The sequence below is a fragment of the Rhinoderma darwinii genome, chromosome 7 (genome assembly GCF_050947455.1).
Source record: "Rhinoderma darwinii isolate aRhiDar2 chromosome 7, aRhiDar2.hap1, whole genome shotgun sequence".
In the NCBI taxonomy this organism is placed as follows: Eukaryota; Metazoa; Chordata; class Amphibia; order Anura; family Rhinodermatidae; genus Rhinoderma; species Rhinoderma darwinii.
Genome location: NC_134693.1, coordinates 77,059,342 through 77,079,006, shown reverse-complemented (window position 1 = coordinate 77,079,006; position 19,665 = coordinate 77,059,342). Strand labels below are relative to the sequence as shown.

General features: G+C 46.5%; 1 protein-coding gene across 6 annotated transcripts in view; it reads left to right on the top strand.

Moving 5' to 3' along the window:
- The window catches only part of DMC1 (DNA meiotic recombinase 1), a 408,015-nt gene extending 406,201 nt beyond the window's left edge, over positions 1–1,814 (top strand). For all 6 annotated transcript variants that reach the window (XM_075833569.1, XM_075833573.1, XM_075833572.1 and 3 more), the window contains one exon: positions 1,324–1,814. In XM_075833569.1, the coding sequence (XP_075689684.1) occupies positions 1,324–1,393 (70 nt within the window). In that variant the 3' untranslated portion in view covers positions 1,394–1,814. The remainder of the gene's footprint in view (positions 1–1,323) is intronic.
- The last annotated feature ends 17,851 nt before the right edge of the window (positions 1,815–19,665 follow it).

Here is a 19,665-nt window from a genome sequence, read left to right as displayed (position 1 = left end):
CTTACCGTCAGTGTGCAAGCGCTGCTGGGAGGAGCAATGTGATCGCTGTGACATGCTATTACAGCAATCACAGGACCGGAGACCACACTGAGTGGTCTCCGGGTGAAAGCTCCATGATATCTGCTGTCTCTAGACAGCTGTAGCACGGAGCTAAATGCCTCCGGGGAGCGGCAAACCTGCTAATTCTGCAGGACGTTCTGGAACGGCCCTGCAGATTTAATTGCGGACCGCCCGGACATTTTTAGTCTATGGGCGGTACGCAAGTAGTTAACATCAATCATGGGAAAAATGTTTCAGGGGCTATTGAGGGACTATATATAGGATTATGTGACAAAAAATAGACTCGCAGGATAGGGATACAATATTAACACTTTACAAAGCATTAGTGCGGCCTCATCTAGAATCTGCAGTTCTGGGCTCCAGTTCATAAAAAGGATGCCCTGGAGTTGGAAAAAAATACAAAGAAGCGCATTGAAACTAATAAGGGGCATGGAGAAGTTATGAGGAAAGAATAAAAGAATTAAACCTATTTAGACTTGAAAAGAGACGACTAAGGGGGGAAATGATTAACTTATATAAATATATGAATGGCACATACAAAAAATATGGTGAAATCCTGTTCCATGTAAAATCCCCTAAAAAAAACAAGGGGGCACTCCCTCAGTCTGGAGAAAAAAAAGGTTCAATCTGAAGAGGCGACAAGCCTTCTTTACTGAGAGAACTGTGAATCTATGGAATAGTCTACCGCAGGAGCTAGTCACAGTAACAGAATCGCAGGCAATAACTGGGTTCTGACTGGAGAGGTCTTAATAGAAAAAAATTGAAAAGGCCTGCTTTAGACTAATCTGAAATTTGTTGCATTTATCTATTTTTTATTATCTCATAGGCACCTATTTTCATCGCTAAACTGGTTTTCAAATATAATATTTTCTTCAGAGTGCTACTGTTGCACCACGAGGTCAATTGATTTCAAATACTATGTTTTTAAAAAAAAACAGAATCTTACAGAAAAAAAGTGTCATTCTCCATTTGATGCTGTATGTACTGTATGTACAGTATGTATGTATGTAGGTATTTTCCCGTAAAGAAACCTGCTACTAGGGGAGTATTTCTCCATACTGACGGATCTTGTACAACAGTACACGGAGGAATAAGGAGCCGTAAAGGCTCCACGCACTGGGCTATGGCGTTTGCATGAGCCCTTCAGAGAATGATCCAATGTCATAATTTACATTTATCACTTGATAATGAAGTAGGTTAAATCTTGAAATGTAAAATAATGACTTTTCTTATAAATCTTAAATGTTTACATTTTGTTGACAGCCCCGAGATGCCAGAAAACGAAGCCACATTTGCAATTACCGCAGGTGGTATTAATGATGCAAAGGAATGATACCTGATCTATATAAACTATATAAAAAAAAAAAAGAGGTTTAGTATCTACTAGCAGTTTTTCTAGTAGTTTTTTTTTTTAACTACTGTGAAAATGTTTTAACTTATTGTTATGAATTGGTTCAATGGTTTATTTACAAGAGGTTTATTATTTAAAGTAATAGTTATATATACATGACTTTAGAATTCTCCATACCTTGTGCACCCATGTTTTTTGTTCGCTAACTGTTTAGCTGGGCATGCATGCTGAAGTATTCCAATATATATTTGGTAAATGGACTAATTAAAACTTCTATAGCCTCAAAGCCATTGAATTCATTCAATAATTAAAAATTTGGACGATTATTATCTGCATGTTAGAGATTGTGACCCAAGTAACTCATCTTTCAAACAGAAAAATAAATATATTTTGCACTGACAAATTCTTCACAGTTTTATTAACCCTTTCATGACCAAGGGTCATTGATACCCCTGTTTCCAGGTCAAATTTTCCATTTTTGATATGTACTTCTTTAAACGTTAACATCTTTGGAACCGCTTTGAATATCATAACTATTTTTACTTTGTTTTTTACAAGACTTTTGAGGCTTTCTATCTATATATACACTGTAGAGCTCGGTAACAATTAGTCCTCTTCTCTCTCCATCACCTTGGATCGCTGTGAGGGGAGAGTGAAGAGGGCTAGATACACACGACCGTGAAAAAAATGGCAGTTAACAACTAATCAACTGTCAGTTTTTCATGACTGTTTTGCATCACTGTGTCTCAAAATTTTAATCCATTTCCCAGCCGTCTGCCCATTTTTAACCGGCATTTGCCATCCGTTTTTCATGGATGTTAAAAAATGAATGAATTTTATTCGTTAGGGTTTTTTGTCCCAACCCCCTGAAAATGCCACAGTGCCCATGTAGATAGTGACGCAATACCGCTGTAGATAGTGCCACATTGCCCATATAGATAGTGCCAGTGCCCACATAGTGCCACAGTTCTCCCCATAGATAAGGCCCACATAGTGCCACACACAGTGCCCATGTAGATAGCGCCAGTGTCCCCTGTAGATAGTGCCAATATAATGCCACAATACCCATGTAGATAGTGCCACAACCCCTGTATATAGCACCCCCTGTAGATAGCACCACACTCCCTATAAATAGCGCCACCCCCTGTAGATAGCAACATCCCCCTGTATTTAGCAATATCCCCGCTGCAGATAGCGCCCTGTAAATGGCACCCCCTTACTGTAAATAGCACCACTGCAGCTCCCTGTAGGAGCGGAACCACACTGGCTGAAGATTCCACTCCTACAGGAAGCCCCTGATGTCTCTGTCCATATATATGGACAGTGATATCAAGGGTTAACTCTGTGGAATCACCTACCAGAGCGGGGATTCCGCTCCAGGAGTAGCCCCTGACGTCCATTTATGGATTGTAACGGTGGGTGTATGGACCCACTGGGCGGTACTGCCGCAGCGGCATAGCAGCTGGCCAACAGGATACCAAGTGAAAGTCTATAGTTTGAATAAGGGTACCTGTGAAAGTTCAGACAGTAGCGATGGTTAGGCTCGGATGGAACCTTGGCAGCAGGCGGACACCAGATGTGGTGTAACACAGCAGGCATAGTATACGGCACAACACGACTCCAACTCTCTATGGCACAGGAACAAGGTAGCCCGGAATACAGGATACAGGTAGCAGGTATGGGAAAACTGTGAACTAGAAAACACTAACGGACCATTTGCAAAGACTAACACGGGTAAACACAACAATGCTCAGGCAATGAGGAAGGGGCAGGGGCCTTCTTATAGTCCAGGGTGATCATGGGCTAATTTGACATACTTTTCAGGTGCGTGCGCTGGCCCTTTAAGGCCGGGCACGAGCGTGCACGCGCACCCCACGGGACACAGCAGAGTGAAGCAGAAGTGAGCGCTGGCGTCTCCTGAGGAGGAGATACGGGCCCACGCTCACAGATCCATGGCTTCAGCCGTCTGGAGGTGTGTTGTCCCGACAGTCCGTGGCCATGGACGTTACAGTATCCCCCCACTTACGCCCCCTCTTCTTGGGGCCATAGCGAGGGAGAATCTTCTTCATGAGGGTAGGGTCATTAAGGTTCTCCTCTGGTTCCCAGGACCTCCCTTCTGGACCAAACCCCATCCAATCTACCAAGTAAAAGGCTTTTCCTCTTATCCTCTTGAAGTCCAAGATCTCCTTGACCTCAAATACATCAGCAGAACCGTTGTGGGCAACTGCAGGGCTAAGAGTCTTAGAGCAGTGGTTCAGGACCACAGGCTTCAGAATAGACACGTGAAAGGAGAATTCTGAGGGTAGCGGGCATCCTAAGCTTATAAGAGACCGGGTTGATCTGCTGGAGGATCTCAAAGGGTCCGAGGAACCTGGGATCAAATTTGTATGACAGCCCCCTCAGCCAGATATTTCTTGAGGACAGCCAGACCTTGGTACCCGGAAGAAACTGAGGCGGCTCTCTTCTCCTCATGTCTGCCTTTCACTTCATGCGATTGACCGCCAGCAGAATAGAAGATCGGGTTTGCTGCCAGATCCGTAGAAAGTCCCGGAAGGCAGATTCAGCTGCAGGCACCTGGGACGTGCAGAAACAGGGAGAGGTATTCGAGGATGTTGGCCGTAGACAATAAAGAATGGTGTGGAAGCGGTGGACTCGCTTGTGTGGTTGTTGTAAAAGAACTCAGCCCAGGGAAGAAGCTGCACCCAGTCATCCTGCTGCCTGGAGATAAATTGTCGTAGATTGTTCTCCATGATCTGATTGATCCTCTCGACTTGGCCGTTTGACTAGGGATGGTAGGCTGAGGAAAAGTCCAACGTTACATCAAGGAGTTTACAGAGGGCTCTCCAGAATTTTGAGGTTAAACCCCTCGATCAGACACGATATGCACAGGTAAGCCATGCAGGTGGAAGATGTGTTGGATGAAGAGGATGGCCAGTCGAGAAGCAGGAGGTAGGCCGGTCAGTGGAACAAATTGAGCCATTTTCGAGAACCGGTCCACCACCACCTAGACCATATTGCATCCAGCAGAGGACGGAAGGTCTGTAAGAAAGTCCATTGCTATATGCTGCCAGGGAGCAATGGGCACAGGCAGAGGTTGGAGCAGACCGGCAGGCTTGGAGTGAGCAACTTTATTGGCAGCACACACCGTGCAGAACGAGACAAAGTCCACAATGTCTTTTAATTCACAACTGATTCTGGCAAAAGTATGCTTTTTTCTTTGTGGATTGGTGGGGGCTACTTTAAAAGGCTGGAGGGTAGGCTATGACACCACCCCCAGACGAAGGCTTCCGGGCCGAAACGCGCGTCGGGGTGGACGCCAGACATCTAACCTGGAGATGGGTAAGAGACATGCTCACATAATGCAATAGGTATTTTCATTGTGATGCGCATATACTTTTGGCTACTCTCTGTAACTACTTATGGGCATAATAGATATATTATGTAGAGAAATTATAAAGTGAACACATCTTTGTTGCATTTATTACCCAGTACTTTGTATTGACATACAGTTGGCTGCTTGCACATTATCTTTCAAACATGTAATGTTATCTGACATAGTTGTGCCTAGTCTGTCTATACAATGCCGCCATCTGTGCTATTTGCTCTGGTTGTCCTCTATGTTTTTACATATGTGTTTATTTTAATTGATCCAATAATCTTTCACTGTTTTAATTTATTTCTCGTGTGTCAGACTCCAAGTTATAGGTTTTGTTGTAGATCTGTGGGGGGCTTATAACTTAATGCGGATTCGCCGGGGTGACGAATGGAAGACGGCATTTAACACCCGGGACGGGCACTACGAATACCTAGTGATGCCCTTCGGAATGTTTAACGCTCCCACAGTGTTTCAGGAATTCGTTAATGATATCTTCCGAGATCTCCTCTATGTCTGCGTTGTTGTTTATCTCAATGATATATTGATTTTCTCCCCAGATCTGACGACTCATCGGAGGCATGTCTGTCAAGTGCTACTACGATTAAGAGAGAATCGTTTATACGCCAAGCTGGAGAAGTGCGTCTTTGAGAGGAGTTCTTTGCCCTTCCTGGGTTACATCATCTCGGATCAAGGTCTCAAGATGGATCCTGGGAAAGTGAGAGCTGTCCTGGAGTGGCCACGTCCTCAAGGCCTAAGGGCCATACAGCAGTACCTGGGGTTCGCCAATTTCTACCGGAAGTTTATTCCAAACTTCTCATCACTGACGGCTCCCATCTCTACCCTTACCAAGAAGGGTGCGAACGCAAAGGTGTGGACTCCAGAGGCAGAGTCTGCATTTATTCATCTCAAGAAAGCCTTCACTTCAGCTTTGATCCTCCATCATGCGGACGTATCTCGGCAGTTCTTATTGGAGGTGGACGCTTCCTCTGTTGGTGCAGGTGCACTTCTGTTCTAGAGGAGCTCCAAAGGAAAGGCAGTAGTATATGGCTACTACTCAAGACTTTTTTCTTCTGCTGAGCGCAATTACTCTATTGGAGATCGGGAGCTACTGGCCATCAAATTGGCTCTGGAGGAGTGGAGACATCATCTGGAGGGCGCAGCTCACCCAATCCTGATCTACACCGACCACAAGAATCTTACCTACCTTTAGTCTGCTCAATGACTAAATGCCCGACAAGCCAGGTGGTCGCTGTTCTTCACCCATTTCCAATTTCTGCTCCACTACCGTCCCGCTGAAAAGAATGTGAGGGCCGATACTCTGTCCAGATCGTTTGAGACGGAAGACACGGTGGAGTCCCTTCAGACTATCATAGACCCATCCTGCTTTATCACTGATAATCCTCTGCAGGTTAAAGACATCCCTCCGGGGAGGACGTTTGTTCGGTTGGCAGACAGAATTTTCCGCTGGGGACACAGTTCTAAACTGGCTGAACACGCTGGTGTCCGTAAAGCCCGAGACCTGATTGCTCGTCACTTCTGGTAGCCCACGCTGCCCAAGGATGTTGTGGTCTTTGTCTCTTCTTGCACAGTGTGTGCTTCTAACAAAGTTTCCCACTCCAAGCCTGCCGGCCTGCTTCAACCTCTGCCTGTACCCAATTGCCCCTGGCAGCACATTGCGATGGACTTTGTCACAGACCTTCCTCCCTCAGCAGGATGCAACACTGTCTGGGTGGTGGTGGGCCGGTTCTCTAAGATGGCACGTTTTATCCCGCTGACTGGCCTACCTTCTGCTCCCCGACTGGCGAGTCTCTTCATTCAGCACATCCTCCGCTTGCATGGCTTGTCTCTTCAAATTGTGTCCGACCCTAGGGTTCAATTTACCTCAAAGTTCTGGAGAGCCCTCTGTAAACTCCTGGATGTGAGATTGGACTTTTCCTCGGCCTATCACCCCCAGTCCAATGGGCAAGTTGAGAGGATCAACCAGATCATGGTGAATTATCTCTGCCACTTCATCTATTCACAGCACGATAACTGGGTACAGCTTCCTCCATGGGTCGAGTTCTTGTACAACAACCACACAAGTGAGTCCACCACTTCCACTCCATTTCACATTGTGTACAGTCAACATCCCTCTTCCAGTGTCGACTACATATCAGGTACCTGCTGCTGACTCTGCATTTCGGGACGATCGCATGAAGCAAAAAGCAGATACTAAGAGAAAAGAGCCGCCTCAGTATCTTCCGTGTACCAAAGTCTGGCTATCCTCTCGGAACATTCGTTTGAAGATGCCTTCATACAAGTTTGCTCCCAGGTTCCTTGGTCCTTTCGAGATTCTGCAACAATTAAGCTGTAATGGCAGGAAGGAGGTGAAGGGAACAAGTGAGCCCTAATCTACCCACCGCCCTGTCCCTGCCTACTTGCAACGACCCGCCCTAGGCGACGGGGTACAACTTGGTGGCGGTCCCTACGCTCTCTAAGTGCAAGGGAGTACAAACAGGGAACACGCAAGGGAAGGGGCAGTAGCCCACGGAACGCCGCGAGGAAATGGAGCGGTGAATGAGTCAGTCAGGATAAGGATGTAGTGGAGTATACCAACGAGAGCACGGAGCAGGAAGCAAGCCAGGGGCAAAGCGAAGCAGGATAAGCGGAACTGAAGCAAGGCAGAAGCACGGCAGAAGCAGGCTGGAGCAAGGCAGCAGTGGGGCCAGGAATCCAAGAAGAATAACAAGCACTGAGGAAGAGAACACGGCAGGTATAAATGGACAGGGGGTGGAGCTAACTCCGACTGACCAGGCCGCGATAGGCTCTCCCACTCCTGAGCCTGCCACCCTGGTTGGTGGGAGCCGGTGTCAGTCTAAGAGGTCTGGCCTCAGGTGTCGACTGATTAATCCCGGGAGTATACACAGACGTAGTACCTGGCAGATCCTTTACAGTACTCCCCCTTTTATGAGGGGCCACCGGACCCTTACTAAGAGGACCCGGTTTAGTGGGGAAGAGAAGGTGGAACCTCCTGATCAATACCCCAGCGTGAACATCTCGAGCAGGTACCCAAGTCCTCTCCTCCGGCCCGTATCCTCTCCAATGGACCAGGTACTGGAGGGAGCCCTGGATCATCCTACTGTCCATAATCTTGGCCACCTCGAATTCCACCCCCTCAGGGGTGAGAACGGGAACAGGAGGTTTCCTCGTGGGGGACCAGGACGGGGAGCAGCGTTTAAGGAGGGAGGCATGGAAGACGTCATGTATGCGAAAGGATTGGGCCAGCTCCAGACGGAAGGATACAGGGTTGAGGACTTCAATGATCTTATAAGGTCCAATAAATCGGGGAGCAAACTTCCTGGACGGGACCTTAAGGCGCAAGTTCCTGGACGACAACCAGACCAGATCCCCGACGACAAACCGGGGGTTAGCAGAACGTCTACTATCAGCCTGAATCTTTTGTACGCTCTGGGACACCTCTAGGTTCTTCTGAACCTGGGCCCAGACTGTGCACAGTTCCCGATGAACGTCCTCTACCTCGGGATTATTGGAACAACCAGGAGAAACGGAGGAGAACCTTGGGTTAAACCCGAAATTACAGAAAAACGGGGAGACCCCTGACGAGTTACTGACTCGGTTATTCAGGGAAAATTCGGCGAGGGGAAGGAATGAGACCCAATCAAATTGACAGTCAGAGATGAAACACCTTAAATATTGTTCCAGGGAGTGGTTAGTCCTTTCCGTTTTGCCATTAGTTTCGGGATGGAAGGCGGAGGAGAAGGACAGATCAATCTCCAACTTTTTACAAAAAGCTCTCCAAAATAAGGAAACAAATTGTACCCCTCTGTCAGAAACAATATTGACTGGGGCCCCATGGAGACGCAGAATGTGTTTAACAAACAAAGAAGCTAACGTCTTGGCGTTAGGTAGTTTCTTAAGGGGCACAAATTGGCACATCTTGCTGAAGCGGTCTACTACCACCCACACAATCCGACTTGCCCTGAGATGGAGGCAAATCGGTGATAAAATCCATGGAGATATGGGTCCAAGGTCTCTGGGGAATGGGCAAGGAACGTAGTAAGCCCGCAGGTCGGGACCTAGGGGTCTTGGACCTAGCACAAACCTCACAAGCGGCGACGTAAGCCCTAACGTCTTTAGGCAACCCAGGCCACCAATAGTTTCTGGTAATGAGGTGTTTGGTACCCAAGATGCCAGGATGACCAGATAGTGCAGAGTCATGGTTTTCCCTGAGTACCCTTAGCCGGTATTGCAGGGGGACAAACAGTTTGTCCCCAGGGAGGTTCCCGGGAGCTGAACCTTGATCAGCCGCGATGTCAGAAGCTAAATCAGAATCAGTGGCAGAAACGATTATACCAGGGGGTAAAATAAAAGCAGGATCCTTGTGGTCAGTAAGGACCGTTACCTGGTGTCTGGCCCCCTCCAGGAAGTGACGCCACTCTTCAAAAGCCCATTTAATGGCTAAAAGTTTGCGGTTGCCAATATCATAGTTACTCTCCGTGGGCGAAAACTTCCTAGAGAAGTAAGCACAGGGGCGGAGATGGGTGAGGGAGCTGGTACCCTGGGACAAGACGGCCCCCACTCCCACCTCGGATGCGTCAACCTCCACAATAAATGGCTCCCTTTGGTTGGGCTGAACCAGCACGGGGGCCGAGATAAAGCACTTCTTGAGGGTCTCAAAAGCCTGGACGGCCTCAGGGGGCCGATGGAGGACATCAGCACCCTTGCGAGTAAGGTCCGTAAGAGGCTTAGCGACAACCGAGAAGTTGGCAATAAATCTCCTGTAATAGTTAGCGAACCCCAAAAAACACTGTAGCGCCTTCAGGGAGGCAGGTTGGACCCATTCCGCCACAGCCTGAACCTTGGCAGGGTCCATGCGGAATTCATGAGGAGTGAGGATTTGACCTAAAAATGGTATCTCCTGTACCCCAAACACACATTTTTCGGTCTTCGCAAACAGATTATTTTCCCGGAGGACCTGGAGGACCTTCCTGACATGCTCCACGTGGGAGGACCAGTCCTTGGAAAACACCAGTATGTCATCAAGGTACACTACAAGAAAATTACCCAGGTAATCTCTCAGAATTTCATTAATAAAATTCTGGAAGACGGCAGGGGCATTGCACAACCCAAAGGGCATGACCAGGTATTCGAAATGACCTTCGGGTGTGTTGAACGCAGTTTTCCACTCATCCCCCTCTTTGATGCGGATAAGGTTATATGCCCCCCGTAGATCGAACTTAGAAAACCATTGGGCCCCCTGAACCTGATTAAAAAGATCCGGAATCAAAGGAAGCACGGCAGAAGCAACGAGAGCACGGAGCAGGGAGCGGTGAATGAGTCAGTCAGGATAAGGATGTAGTGGAGTATACCAATGAGAGCACGGAGCAGGAAGCAAGCCAGGGGAAAAGCGAAGCAGGATAAGCGGAACTGAAGCAAGGCAGAAGCACGGCAGAAGCAGGCTGGAGCAAGGCAGCAGTGGGGCCAGGAATCCAAGAAGAATAACAAGCACTAAGGAAGAGAACACGGCAGGTATAAATGGACAGGGGGTGGAGCTAACTCCGACTGACCAGGCCGCGATAGGCTCTCCCACTCCTGAGCCTGCCATCCTGGTTGGTGGGAGCCAGTGTCAGTCTAAGAGGTCTGGCCTCAGGTGTCGACTGATTAATCCCGGGAGTATACACAGACGTAGTACCTGGCAGATCCTTTACATAAGCCCTGTCTCCTATAAGCTGCGGCTGCCTCCTACCCTCAGAATCCCCAACTCTTTTCATGTGTCCCTCCTGAAACCTGTGGTACTGAACCGCTACAGCAAGACTTCTAGTTCCACAGTTGCCCCCATCGGTTCTTCTGATGTGTTCGAAGTGAGGGAGATCCTGGACTGCAAGAGGGTAGGAGGAAGGACTTTCTATTTGGTGCACTGGAGAGGGTTTGGTCCTGAGGAGAGGTCCTGGGATCCAGAAGAGAACCTCAGTGCTCCTGCTCTCATTAAGAAATTCCTCTCTCGCTCTGGCCCCAAGAAGAGGGGGGATACTGTAGCGTCCATGGCCATGGGCCGTCGGGTTTACTCACCTCCCATCGCCCGCATCCATAGATCCGTGAGCGCTGGTTCACATCTCCTTCCTAAGAGACGCCAGCGCTCACTTCCGCTCAGGTCTGCTGTGTCCCGTAGGGTGCGCGCGAACGCCCGTGCCCGCTCTTAGCGCATGCACCAGTAAAACAATCATCATTATCAACCACATGATTTCCTGGTCTATAAGAAGGCCCCAGCCCTTCTGATCCTTGCCTGAGCGTTGTTAGTTTTTCCCAAGTCTGTCTTGCAAATGGTCCCTTAGTGTTTCCCGTTCCAGTTGTTACCCGTGCCCTGTTACCTGTTCCTGTATTCCCGTGCTGTGTTCTTGTTCCTGTGCCTACTAGTTGGAGTTGTGTCTACTGTACCTGCTGTTGCTTTGCCACGTCGTGTGTCATCTGCCACGTCCAGAGGGATTTGCCACGTCTGGCGCAACCTGCAGCACCTGTGTCACCTGCCACGTCCTGAGGGATTTGCCACGTCTGGTGCAACCTGCGGCACCTGCTGTCATCCGCCACGTCTGGGGTTGCCTGCTGCACCCACCTCCATCTGTGCCAGAGCTGCGGCCACTGTCTGGACTATCCAGGTACCCTTGTGCTGTACTTTGTATTTCTGGGGTTCCTGTTGTTTGGCCAGCTGCCTCCCTGCTACGGCGGGGCGGCCTAGTGGGTCCACATACCCACACATCGTGACAACAGCTAAGCATCTCTTGGATACCTTCATCCATGATGAGTCTCACTGACAGATGAGGAGTACAGATAATACATTTTAAAGGGGGGGAAACAAAACAGGCAAACTCCTTGCCACATTCACTAAACAAAGACATCCCTTTAAACCTATTCTCTCCCTGTTTAATCCCTGCATGGACACCACTTCCATGGACCCTTCTGAGATAGCACAATTCTTTACAACATACTATGAGGATCTTTATAGGGCTACCCCGACATCTTTTGGACTCGGTTCATTTGCCTACTCTCTCTGGAACAACAAACTCTGAATTCTGAGATTCAGGAGGAGGAGGTGAGACAGGTGATCTCTTTGGCTTTTAATGGAAAAACACCAGGCCCAGACGGATTCTTAGCAGAATACTATAAAATATTCACCCCCCCCACCAACTAATTTATATAATACTGCCTTTATACATAATGAGCCCATTGACCGCTTCACAGAATCTCGTACAGTGCTTAATCCGAAACCATATAAGGACCCAATCTTATCGCCTTATCTCACTACTAAACCATGATTATAAGCTGTAAACTAGGATTTTGGCGGACCGACTCCAATGTTTTCTCCCCAATACCCTCTGTGAGGCCCAAACTGGGTTTACACAGGGTTGGACCAGCATAAAAACATCAGAACAGCAGTAGCTGCCACAGTTTTGGCACAGGACCCAACTCAACCGGTCACCATGTTAATGAGCCTTGATTTACAAAAAGGCTTTTGACACAGTGGCATAGCCTTTTCTGGATGCGGTCCTTTCAAAATTGCAATTATTACGTTTCTTCGCTTTAATGACGCTACGGTCAATGGGCTAACTTCTCCCCTTATAGATATCTTTAGAGGCACTAAACAGGGCTGCCCCCTCTCCCTTTACTTTTTAATCTTTCAATAGACCCCTTGTTGCGTCATCGTATAAAGACCCCTTTTTTAGAATTAAGACATGATTTAGAGTTGAAGGTGGCTGCAGTCGCGGAAGATATTTTGTTAATGGGTTCAAAACCCAAACAGGTATTAAGTCCTCTGCTTTTCCATTTCGGTGGAAATTCTCTGCACTCAAATATTTAGGTGTACAAATACCTAAACACCCGATTAAACTGAATAGACTTAATATATCCCAATATATATCGGAGCTAGAGAAAAGATTAACCACCTGGAAACACTTTACTCTCTCCAATTTGGGGAGGACGGATCTGATTAAGATGACTTTTCCCGACTCTTCTACCTTCTACATACACTTACCAATTTATTTTAACCCCTTAGTGACCACCAATACGCCTTTTTACGTCGGTCACTAATGGGCTTTAGGCTAGGCTGACGCCTTTTCACGTCAGCCTAGTCTAAGTCCTGCACGGGTCTCCCGTGCAGGCTGGAGTCGGGGCTCTGCTGTCTGATGACAGCTGAGCTCCTGCTCCAACGCCCGCGATCGAAGTTTACTTCGATCGCGGCCGTTTAACCCGCTAAATGCCGCCGTCAATAGCGACCGCGGCATTTAACTTTGTTTACAGAGGGAGTGCGCTCCCTCTGTCACCCATCGGCGGCCCGCAAATGCAATCGCAGGTCTCCGATGGGGTGTCATGGCAGCCGGGGGCCTGATAAAAGCCCCCAGGTCTGCCCTGGACATATGCCTGTTAGGACGCGCCGGAGGCACGTCCTAACAGATTGCCTGTCAGATTTACACTGACAGGCAATAATGCTCTGGTATACGAAGTATACCAGAGCATTATAGCAGCGATCGGAAGATCGCACAGTAAAGTCCCCTAGTGGGGCTAATAAAATAAGTCATCAAAGTGAAATAAAGATTATTAATAAAAAGTACAGTAAAAAAATAAATAAAACAATTTTTTTCCATAAAAAGTGGTTTTATTTATTAAAAGTGTAAAAAAAAAAAAAAAGTACACATATGTGGTATCGCCGCGACCGTAATGACTCCATTAATAAAGTTAATATGTAATTTAAACCGCAAAGTGAACACCGTAAAAAAAAAAAACGCAAAAAACCATGGCGAAATTGCAATTTTTTTCCATTGCCCCCCAAAAAAGTCATAATAAAAATGAATCAATAAGTCCCATGCACCCCAAAACAGTACCATTCAAAACTACGTCTTGTCCCGCAGAAAACAAGCCCAAAAAATCACTACATTGATGGAAAAATAAAAAAATTACGGCTCTTGGAAAGCGACGATGCAAAAACAAATAATTTTAGTTTTATTGTGCAAAAGTCGTAAAACATAAAAAAAACCTCTACATATGTGGTATCGCCGTAATCGTACCGACCCATAGAATAAAGATAACATGTTATTTACGTCGCATAGTGAACGGCGTCAATTTAAAAACGCATAGAACAATGGCGGAATTTCAGGTTTTTTTTATAATCCCCCCCAAAAAGGTTAATAAAAGTTAATATAAAAATTCTATGTACCCAAAAATGGTGCTATTAAAAAGTACAACTAATCCCGCAAAAAACAAGTCCTCATACAGCTATGTAGACGAAAAAATAAAAAAGTTATAGCTCTTTGAATGCGACTATAGAAAAACGAATAAAATAGCTTGGTCATTAGGGCCTAAAATGGGCTGGTCACTAAGGGGTTAAACCAGCAAATGAAAAACAGATTAATTTTCTTAATAGGACTTTGATAAGGGGAGGAAAGAGATCTTGTATAGCTTATCATATCTTACAACAGCCAGGAGCCAATGGGGGTATTCATTTTCCTAGTATCAAACATTATAATCTGGCAGCATTGCTTCACTTTATCACTGATTAGCTTCATGGTACTTCATTTTACACATCCACTCCTCTTGACTCCAGACTCTTCCCAGGTCATGCACTAGCAGCTCTCCCACACCTTCTTTATGATCAACTATCTGTGGAAACAAGAAATAACCCTTTACTTTTTAACACCTGGTGGGCATGGCAAGAGATCATAAGCCAATTTCAACTCTCGCCTTTGTTGTCTCTCCACCTGCCATTGATATGTAATTCCAAATTCCAGGATGGTAACCCTCATAGCCTTTTTCAGAGATGGCATGTAATGGGACTTTCCTCTTTGAAAGACTTTGTTTATATGTTAGAGAAAAGGATGCTTACGCTGACTGAATTACGCTGGAAATTCCTGAACATACCAATTGATCCCTTCCACTTTTTACAAGCCAAAAGCTGTATCATAACTGTTCTCACGCGACTACCGGAACAAGAATGGAACCCATATCTAATGGAATGCTTCTCTAGATAAAACATGCCTAAAGATCAAATAGCGAGAAACTATCAGTTCATACACCAACGCTTGGATTATGCTATAACTCAAACACCGTTAACGAAATGTAGACTGATGATCAGTCGCTTACTTACCCAGTCATTTTGAGGGCTATAGAACAAGCTCATGAATTCCTTCCCTCGGCTCGCTTCTTAGAAATGAGACTCAAAATAGCATACAGATCTTATTTAACTACACTTTTGGGCCACGGAATAAGTTTATATCCCACCTCTCAATGTTTTGAATGTCACGCAATGGAGGTCAACCTCTATCAACCTCTGGGTCTGCCCTAACATTCTGATCTTTTGGTCCCGTATGCGCTCCTTCACATCTCAAAACCTAATAAACCACACTCCAAACACGGTATTGTGGGCGATTTTTGGTTACTTAGACCGAGACACCCATAGATGTTCCCATAGGGCATATAAACTACTATACTATGTGGCAGCGTCAGGAGTGAAAGCCATCCTACAAACATGGCTACATGACCAGGCTCCACCCTTTAAATTATTTCTTGCCAACCTTTCTTATTTGTTTAAAATGTATAGGAAGGAGACAACCCTCCAAAGAGAATTCCAGGTTGAACAAATTTTTGCCACGTGGTAAACCTTTATTTCACTGCTTCCACAGAGAGTAAGGGTATGTTCACACGCTTAACAAAAAATGGCTAAAAATACGGAGCTGTTTCCAAGGGATAACAGCCCCTGATTTTCAGTCGTTTTTTAAGCAACTCACGTTTTTTACGGCCATTTTTGTAGCTGATTTTCTATTGAATCAATGAAAAACGGCTCCAAAAACGGCTCAAGAAGTGACATGCACATATTTTTACAAGGCGTTTTTTTACGCGGCCATTTTTAAAAATGGCCATGCAAAAAATGCCCCGTGGGAACGGAACGCTGTTTTTCCCATTGAAATCAATGGGCAGATGTTTGGAGGCATTCAGCCCCCGCATTTTTTGCCATTTTTCGGGGCGTTTACGGCCCGAATAACGGCTGAAAATAGCCAGTGTGAACATACCCTCAGGATAGTCATCAAAAACTATTTTCAACACACTATCTGGTTTCAGGAATAAATACTTTTGAGAAATACACCGATGTGAAAGGTGAACATGTTCTGGGTTCTTTAAGTGTTGGTGGGAGTCGTGCACTCAGTTTGCGTTCTCTTCTCTCGAACACCCTTGCAGCTTCCCCAGAGGCATGGACGGAGATGGGCGGTCGGCTGGTCCCCGGCCCACCTCTTTGTCCATGGCTAGATTAAACTTTATCTAAAAGTGAAGAGATTATACTCTATTTGTGGATGTTGTCACTGAAGTGGGAAGCATAGTTTTGAAGACAAGCTAATGTTTATGTTTATTCCCTTCCTCACAAAAACCACTATAAACTCACTATACACCAGTTTGTAGGGGGGTGCTCACAGGAGAGTGTGGCTACTAAACACCAGCTTGTGGGGGGAGGGTGCTCACAGGAGAGATCAGCTACTAAACACCAGCTTGTGGGGGCTGCTCACAGGGAAGGTGCGGCTACTAAACACCTATTTATAGGCGGGTGCTCACAGGAGAGAGCGCTACTTAACACCAACATGTGGGGGGTTGCTCACAGGAGAGAGCGGCTACTAAACAACAGCTTCTGGGGGGCAGCTCACAGGAGAGAGCAGCTACTAAACACCAACTTGTGGGAGGGTGCTAACTGGAGAGTGCGGCTACTAAACACCAACGTGTGGGGGGTGCTGACAGGAGAGAGCGGCTACTAAACACCAACGTAAGGGGGGTGCTCACAGGAGACAAATCGTCTACTAAACACCCTAAACACATACTTGTAGGGGTCTGCTCACAGGAGGGAGCGGCTACTAAACACGAACTTGTGGAGGGGGCACACAAGAGAGAATGGCTACTAAACACCATCTTGTGGGGGGGTGCTCATAGGGGAGGAGCAGCTACTAAACTCCAGCTTCTGGGGGGATATTCACAGGGGAGGAGCGGCTTCTAAACAGCAAATTGTGGGGCCTGCACACAGGAGAGGAGCGGTTACTAAACATCAGCTTGTGGGGGGTGCAGGAGAGAGTGACTACTAAACGCCAAATTGTGGGGGCTGCTCACAGGAGAGAAGCGGTTACTAAATGCCAACTTGTGGGGGAGTGCTCACAGGAGAGAGCGACTACTAAACATCAGCTTGGGGAAGGGGTAATGTCTGCACAGAGATTTTCCTTGGGGGGGGGGTGCTAAACACCAGCTTGGGGGGCTGACAAAAAGTTGCTCAGAAAAAGGTCATATTTTCAGTTATTTATAACATGTCATTCTTATTGACAGTAATCCTGAAATGACGATCACGAGAACAGAGGGGTTGGCAGGACAAAGAGCGGTGCTGCATTGTGTCTTTGCCAAGCACACAACACAGCAGCGCCCGTGTTCAGCGCCGAGAAATACAACCAGCAATGCCGAGCGGCGCTTCAATCTATCAGCAAACTGAAGCGCCACTCTACAGTCATAAGGAAGCGTCGCTCTAACCCGCTCTGCCTCTGTGTCTCCCCGCTCTCCCCCTGTTTTCAGTGCCGCATCATACAATGGCCCTGGACACGGGGAGAGTGTACCAGAGATCAAGGCCCCGCTTGCCAGCTGTCGCACGGGTGCCGTAGGTTACCGACCCCTGGTGTAGAAGCTGTTCATCCGGTTGAGTGGTGGCAGTAGGGTTATTATAGTTTGTAAGCTGAAGAGGTGGGTTTTTTAGGTTTGGGTAGTGTGAGAGAGTCTTTTGTGTTGGGGTAGAGAGTTCCAGAGTATGGGGGATGCATGGGAGAAATCATGGAGACGATGATGTGAGGAGGATATAAGAGGAGAGCAAAGCAGAAGGTTTTGTGAGGACCGGAGATTACGTGTGGGGAGGTATCAAGAGATTAGATCTTTAAAAGGACAAAGGTAATGGAATTGAACAAAAAACACATACAAATTGACTTTGTGTGAATACTCCTTTAGAGGGGTTCTAGGAGGAATGTGTCTGATTAAAACCTCAGATATTTGGTTTGGTTTGCTCTTTGTTGATGAAATGTGCGGTTTCACCATGACTAGATCCAAACGTTCTGAGGCCTTTGGAAAGGTTATGGATCCTATGAGTCTGGAAAGGGAAGATGATCAAACAATTAGATATCAATCATTCCACTGTCCAGAAAACCATCTATAAGTGAAGATTTCATACAACTGCCAATTGGCCCAGGCCAATCTGTCTCAGCAAGATCCGGCCGAGAACAGAATGAAAGATGCTGAGGGAATTCTCTATAAGAATCCCAGAATTTATTCAGGACCTACAAGTAGCTTTTACCTCTATTAATGTATACCATTGCAAAAACTTAAGCTACCCCACTGCTCATTCATTTCAATACACCACCCAAATCATGGATTTTTTGGGGGAAATTAACAAAAAAAGGTAGTTTGTGATTAATATGGATTTAATGTATTTAGGCAAATAAACATGTTTTTCTCTAATCAAAGCATCCACCCTTAGCAGCGATTACAGCAGTGCAAACGCGGGGCATCATGTCGGACAACTTGTCTAAAGTTTCAGCTCCGATTGCAGCCCACTTCTCCTGTAGCAACTCCCAAAGGTGGTTTTGTCTAGTTACTTGCACATCTCTAACACACCTGTCCAGATGATACCAAAGGAGTTCAGTTGGATTGCAATCGGGACTCTGGGGTGGCCAAACCTTGTTCTTCAGCACATGTTGTTCTTTTGACTGAACATTGGTTTGCTATCTTGCTGTAGTGTAAAAGCACAACTAATTAAATGGGTGCCGAAAGGGATGGCATGGTGCACCAGGATGTTGTGGTAGCACTTGGAGTGCATGATTTCTTAGGGGCTGTTCACATATGTCTGTTGTCCGTTTCAGTTTCCCTCTGGCGTGTTGCAGAACAGCTGGCGGGAAACTGATGCTAGAACGTATCCCATACCTTTCTATGGGATTTGTTCTGGCACAGGGGACACTAGTTGTGGCGCTGTACGGCGCTGGACCTGTGCCGGATCCAAAAACGTTACCTGCAGCGTTTTTGGGTCCGGCTCCCAGGGAGGTCAGGCGCCGTATCCTATCTTAATTAACTACAGCCGGATGAACACCGGGTTCTGCCGCATCCACATTCCGGGAGCACCCGGCTGGAAGGTGGATGCCAACAGGAGGTGGAATTTAGTGACATCCCCCCCTGTAGACAGTGCCACTGTAGCTGTGGCCAACGTCACTGTACATATATGGACAGTGGTGTCAGCTGCTCCTCCTGGTGGGAATCCCCGGCCACAGTGTCAGGCCGGGGATTCCGCTCAGGGAGTAACCCCTGATGTCACTGTCCATATATGGACAGTGGCGTCAGGGAATCCCCGGCCACAGCGTCGGCAACGCTTTGGCCGGGGATTTTGTTTCAGGAGTTGCTCCTAATGTCACTGTCCATATATGGATAGTAAGAGATAAGGAGAAAAAAAGTGTAGGACCACAAAAGGCACTGCTAATCCAAACAATTGTGATCATGTAAAAGTATTTATTAATAATAAGGGCTACGTGTTTTGACGACGTTTTCATCAGGCCATGTAATTGTAATAAAAGGGACAACTTAAATACAAATTCATGATGCATCAAACATAGAAAAAATAAGTTGAAGATACAGGTCAAGGATCATATATGACGTCACATAGTGTCATCACAAAAAAGGTCAAACGTATAGCAGAAACAAGGTGCATCAATACAAACCACACATAATATGAAAATGTATCTATTTTCAGTTATTTTAATTTAACATTAATGTTTTTCCACAAGTATGATTTGTATTATTAATTGTTTTTAAACAACCTTTCGTATCAGCGAAAATA